At 56.3% G+C, this 6000-nt stretch overlaps 1 protein-coding gene across 1 annotated transcript; it reads right to left on the bottom strand.

Moving 5' to 3' along the window:
- Nucleotides 1-1306: 1306 nt before the first annotated feature.
- On the bottom strand, nucleotides 1307-4997 carry AQP5 (aquaporin 5). Its single transcript, XM_005233092.3, has 4 exons — nucleotides 4561-4997; nucleotides 2968-3132; nucleotides 2615-2698; nucleotides 1307-2026 (listed from the first exon to the last, which is right to left on the bottom strand). Exons 1-4 carry the CDS (start codon nucleotides 4921-4923, stop codon nucleotides 1841-1843), a joined length of 798 nt encoding a protein of 265 aa, XP_005233149.2. The 5' UTR covers nucleotides 4924-4997; the 3' UTR covers nucleotides 1307-1840.
- Between the last annotated feature and the right edge of the window lie 1003 nt (nucleotides 4998-6000).

Genomic DNA, 6000 nt, shown 5'->3' with positions numbered 1-6000 from the left:
TGGAAGGAGACTGTGAGATGCCGTTTTTGGGGATGCTGAGCTGCTCCAGCCCCACGCTGCACCGTGGGTTGCTCTGGCAGGGGTGCCTCTGGGATCTGGAGGTGCTTTAGTGTTTCCCCAGGCCCAGCGTTTAGAGCATTTCCCACGCCACATGCGACCACGCTGACCTTTCCCAATGAGAAAGGGGCTTCACGTCCTTCCCTTTTACAAAAGAGGAACCTGAGGTGCGGAAGAGTCGTAGATCTCAGCCCGTTGCTGGGGAGGGGTGAGGTGGGGGGGTTAAGACAGCACAAGGTTGCATTTTTAGCTTCGTAGATCTGCTGCTGACCCCTGTGAGCCAAACTAAGGGCTTTTCCTCCTCCTGCTTGTTACCAACTGTTGAACTGGGGGTGAGCAAAGGAAAACAAGGGATAAGTGCCTGCTGCTGCCCAGGCTCATGCAGTGCCGCAGCCTGGATTGCAAATCTGCTTAGGTGTGTGAAAATACAGCTGATGCTCCCAATTGTCCCCAGCGCCGCTGTGCGAAGGCGGTGTAACTCACCTGATTGGGATCAGGGAGCTCCCAGGCCACGGTATCCCACCTCCTCAGGGGTCTGCACTCAGTGGAGACCTCGTCTTTGCAGCGAGAAGAGGGGCTGTGATGGTGGAGCTTTGCATGGGGGTGGATGTAGGGAGCCAGAGGGAGGGACGGCTGGGACAGTGCCAGCATGCGGTGTCCCCATGCCCAGGTTGGGAGCGAGTTGCTTTGGCAGAGGGTTGTGGCAGAACTGGAAGAGCAGGGCTGCAGCAGAAGGTCAGGGCGAAGGTGTGGGTTTGACACCTGGCAAGGGGGCTGGGGAGCGTTGTGGGTCAGTTTTTGAGGGCACCCATGGAGCTGTCTGGGAGAACTGGTATGGCAGAAAGCTGTGCCTGAGTCAAACTGGCAAAGCGCGTGGAAGATTGCTGCTGGCTCCTCCCAGCCTCTGCCAGCCTCCGAGATGGGCTCCCATCTGCCCGGACCTGGCACCCTGCTGGAGGAACCTCCTGCGCTCGCCCCTCTCCAACACTAGTGCCTGTTTTCCCTTGTCAGGATTAATGACTGTTGCCTCCCAAACCACCTGCCCGTGGTACCAGCTGCTGCAGGATCCGGGATCCCAGTCCTTGCTCTTACCCTGGCTCTTTGGGATGGCTTGGCATCCAGCTTAATTAATTTCTCCCCTTAACATTTGATAGCCAAGCATATTTGTGCCTGTGACTCCTTTAAAATTTCCTTTATTCACAATAAATAATATTCTATATTACAAAGATCTCCACATAAAATCCAAAAATCACTTTCCTTCTGCAGCCACAAATAAGTAGGACTCACCAGCATCAGCTAATGCATGAAAGAGCATCTATAAGCAGCGTGGGCCCTGTGGCAGGGAGAAAGCTGGGGGGGGGGGCTGCTACACCCACCTGCCCGAAGCTGTCATTCTTCTGTGCTGGTACCTACACGGTATTTCCATCCCCTGGGCCGTCAGAGGCAGGGGTGAAATCCTGTGTGTGCCAGAACGCGTGGTCTTGAGCCTCTGGGAATTGTGGCTGTGTCCCACCTGGGTGGGCTGCCCTGGGCTGAGGCTCCTTTGGTGGGCTTAGGTGGCTGCAGCTAAGCTAGGAGAGGTTCTAGCGCTCAGGTAGAGGGATTATATACAGACACTGCAATAGTCCTTTCTTTCTTAGGCACTTAGGTCTTTGAGTTACAAGACTTTTGCTGAAGAGCCTGCCGTAGCTGGGTTTGGTGCACACATGAGCCCATGTGTGGGGCTTCCTCCCCTCCTTCTGCTTGGTTGGTTGTTGTTTGGGGTTTTTTTCCCCAGCTGTTCCTATGGTGGGGTCAACTCCATGGACTTCTTCCTCTCCTCTCTCTGCTCTTCCCACTCCTCCTCTGACTCATAGGTGCCCTTGATGATGGCAACCCTATCTGACATGTTCATGCAGTAGGGGACGAGGATGTAGAAGTAGAGCAGAGCAGCCAGGCAAGCCCCAAGGATGGGTCCAACCCAGAACACCTAGAAAGCAACAAGGGAGAGAGTGAGAGCAGGTCTCGGAGGCTGGTGTGCCAGGTCCAGCCATCACACCAGCATTCCTCACTGCTCCACATCCTAGCCCTTGGAGAGATGCAGATACCCGTTCCAGCAGACTTCTTGGGCTGAATTCACCTCAGCCTTTGCTTGCTGAAGACATCGAGCTCTTTGTGACGCAGAGATGCGGTGTGCTAGGGAGGAGGCACCAATGCTGCTCTGCAAGACTGGGTCTGAGCCTGCAGGTGGTGCTGGGCCAGTGGAAAGCCTAAACTGGGCTTCTTTGTAGACTTTATTGACCTCAGATGATGCCCTTGCTCAGCGCACACTGTTGCACTGCAGGTTTACGCTCGTCCCCTCGCCGGCTCTGTGCCGTGGGGGTAACCTCTTGTCCCCCTCGATGCATAGGGGACATCCTTCATTCTCCAACCCCCTTTCATCCTTTCAGGCCTGAGATGGGCTCTAGAACACCCAGCCCTGTAACCCCTGGGGTCATCTCTGCCCCCTCCCCTCGTTGCCGGCATATGGCCCTGGCAGCCTCCCAGCTGGCCGCCCCAGCGCGCTGCTGATGCTCACCCAGTGTGCTGGGCTGAACCTCCTCACGATGACCGCGGGCCCGAAGGACCGGGCTGGGTTCATGGAGCAGCCGGTGAAGTAGATCTGTCGGTGTGGGAAGGAAACCGGGTTAAGATGCATCGCGTCACTCAGCAGACACAAGCAGCTTTTTCAGAAGCAGGGACTGAAATGGCCCCTGATGCTCTCACTTGCAGAGGGGTGCAGGTCCCCCCATCCTCATGGAGAAGGAGCCCCAGTATATCCCATGTTGGCTCTCCCAGTGCAACTCCCTCTGGGATAAACCACGTGAGAGTGTTGTGGGGAGCCCCCTCTGAGCAGGACCCTCTGCCCTGTCCTCCTGCCTGGATACTCACCCCCACCAAGTGGCCTAAGGCAACGGAGAAGCCGATGGACAGCGCCGGGGAGCCCACGTTGCCGTTCCTGCGGTTGTCTGTGGATGCGAAGATGCATGCGGCCAGCTGGAAGGTGAGGATGATCTCCACCACGAGGGCCTGGCCCGGGGTTGTGTTGTTGTTGAGCTGTAGACCATTGAGAATGACAAAGAGTTAACCACCCCTGGGGCTTGGCATCACCAGCAGGGCTCTTGGGTGCTTTTCTGGTGGGTTTGGGTTGGCAAAGCCACCATGAGGAGCTCCCCTGGGTCCCCTGCCCATCCCTGGGGCACAAGGTGCTGTGCCGGCCGCTGCTCAGGCTCACTGCTCCTTTGCCCGAAAGGGAAAAAAATATCTCTCCTTCTGTTTAATGCTCCAAAATCTGTCTCCCCGAGCCCTTCCCTTCCTCTGGGGGTCTCCACATCTCTCTCCACTTGCTTGTCTCTGCAACACTCAGCCCTTTCCTACCAAATCCCATGCTGATTTGTCCCTTTTCCCCTTCATTCCTCTCCCCCTTGATCCTTGCAAGTGGTCGTATCCTGACTCTTCTCCCCTCTGCTTTGCAGAGCACCTCCCAGGAGGCTGGGAGCAGCCAGCACCCCCGCCGAGCGTGCAGGATGAGGGGTGAGGGTTGGGATGAATGTGGGGGTGCAGCCACGGGGGCAAGACGGGTGGTTGTTGTCCCAGTGCCTCTGCACTAACCGCTGGGGACTGTTAGATGGACTCAACCCTCCTGGGCATGGGAAGGGCAAAGTGACCTGAGTTGTCATTACAGCTTGTTTTTGAGCTAAAGCTGACTGGTTTGGGACATGGAGCGTGTGGGACTAAGGTGCTGCAGCACCTCGTCCAAGTGATGGAACCCTCTGCAACATGGCTGTGCTGCTCGGGGGGGGGTCCAGACCTAGCCATGGTTGGAGCAGTAGCTCCACCGCTCCCTTTTCAGGTGGTTTCCCAGTGCTGCCCAGGGTTTGAGACATGCTCCTTGTCCCTGCTTTATTGCAGAGGGTCCCACTGTCTCTCCTCCTTCTCCCAGAGCAGCCCCTGCCGCTTGCAGCCTCCTTGCACCCTCCCATCATTGCTCCTTCGTGAGCTCTTCTCCATCACCTCTCTCCACCAGGCTCCCCCAGCACACCGGTTCCAGTGGGCTTCTGCTCCCCCTGCCCATACTGGTTTGACTGGGCTCTGCTCCCTGCCCTCCCCCCTGCATCCTGGCACAGCTCCTATCCCAGCTCTAATCTCCAGGTGGAGAGGCTGCAGTCAAGAACATCTCAATGGTGCAGGTGACTCACTCAGGCCCTTAGGATAGAGGAAGCGCTCATTAAAGGAGGAAAAAAACACGCCGTTCATTACCCCACACAATAAAGCTGTCATGTCACTGCTCTGCTGGCTGTGCCGGTGTTTGCTCCTGTCCTATCCCCATCCCTCTGTGCATGCAGGACGACGTGCCGAGACCAACCGTCTTTATGGATTTGGTGCTCGGGGTTGATGCTGGCACCGGGTCCTTGCTCAGAAGGAGAGGGAAGGAGAGGAAAGCCCGCGTGGCCAGGTGAGCCGTCTCAGGGTAGGGAGACTTACTGCATTGATGGCCAGGTTGCCACGGGTGTTGGCTGGTGTCACGCCGTAGAGGATGCCAGCCCCAGCAATGGCCCCAACCAATTGGGCGATCACGTAGAAGAGCGTCCGGAGGAAGGAGATCTGGTTCCCGACAAAGAAGGCGATGGTCACCGCCGGGTTGATGTGGGCGCCGCTGATGTGGCCAAACGCCTGCACCAACGTGCCGATGGCCAGGCCAAACGCCAGGGAGATCTGAAGGATGCTGGGGAGGGCAGACGGCCACTTCAGGGCTGAGCCGAGGCCGATGAAGACAAAGATGAGCGTGGAGATAAACTCGACGAAGACAGAGCGAGCAAAGGCCAGGGTTAATATTTCCTTCTTCATGGTGGGAGCTGGTGGAGAGCAGCTAGGAAGGAAGAAAGTTTAGGTTTCGTCTGTCTCCAGGCTCTTCTGCCTGCACCCAGTTGTAGGGCCATACCTATCTATATATGCAAGAGCAGCAGGGAGCTGTCTTACAAGGCGGTGGGTGGAGCCATGGAATTAGCCAGTCCTCCCAAATTATCATGTGAAACTGGAAAAGTTTCCATCTGAAAATAACTTCGGAGCCTCTTGGTGAACCAGTGACTCAGATATTGGTGGCATTTCTTTCTCTTTCTCTCTGCAAACAAAGAGCCCCTATAGAGTGTCTGTGGTTGTTAGATAACGCGGTTGCATAACGATGCTGTGCTCCCTCCTCTGCTTTTCCCTTTTACTACCTCTCGACAGGTTCTGGGTGTTTCGTTAGTAGAGGTGCAGTTCATATTCCCTTCCTCTGCCTGCTTGCAGACTGGAGAGGGCTGTATTTTTGTTAGAAGCTTTGTTGCCGGTGTCGGGCTGGTGGAGTTTTCCTGGGGCAGGGCTCCCCGTGCGTTCAGTTTACACGGGATGTTGAAATGTAAAGCGAAGTTAAGCACCTGGAGCTGCTCCCAGACGGCTCAACTCCAGGGAGCGGGTGGCTTGCAATGGTCCTGGGAGCAGGGCAGCGCCTGGGGGATGCTCTGCCTGGATGCGGGCTGCGTGGGATGGGGTGGCTGGGGTAAAGAAGGCTGACCACTGCAGAGCCTGGCTGTGGACTGCTTTGCTGCTCCTTACAGCGTGTTGGTTTTTTTTTTTTTTTGGGTTTTGGCAGTCAGGGGGTGCAGGGTGCTCGCTGCCTGTAGCCAGCGAGGGTGTATCCTACTCCTGTCATCTTGGGGCCTTTTCTTTTCTTTCTTTTTGCCTTTTAAGCTATTGCACAACAAGGCCAATGATTTTGTTCTTGGGAACGCCAGCGTAAAGCTGCGGGCTTTGCATGGGCACAGGCCATGTTTACACGTCTCCTTTCATGTGCCTGTGGTGCTGCCCTTTGTCCTAAACCTGTCCAGCTGTAAACCCTTGGCAGGCAGGGAGCGGAGCGGGGAGGCTCTCAGCACCGTGCAACAC

Source organism: Falco peregrinus, chromosome 19 (genome assembly GCF_023634155.1).
Source record: "Falco peregrinus isolate bFalPer1 chromosome 19, bFalPer1.pri, whole genome shotgun sequence".
Taxonomy (NCBI): domain Eukaryota; kingdom Metazoa; phylum Chordata; class Aves; order Falconiformes; family Falconidae; genus Falco; species Falco peregrinus.
Note: the sequence above shows the minus strand (reverse complement) of the source record. Positions and strands in the feature narration are given on the sequence as shown.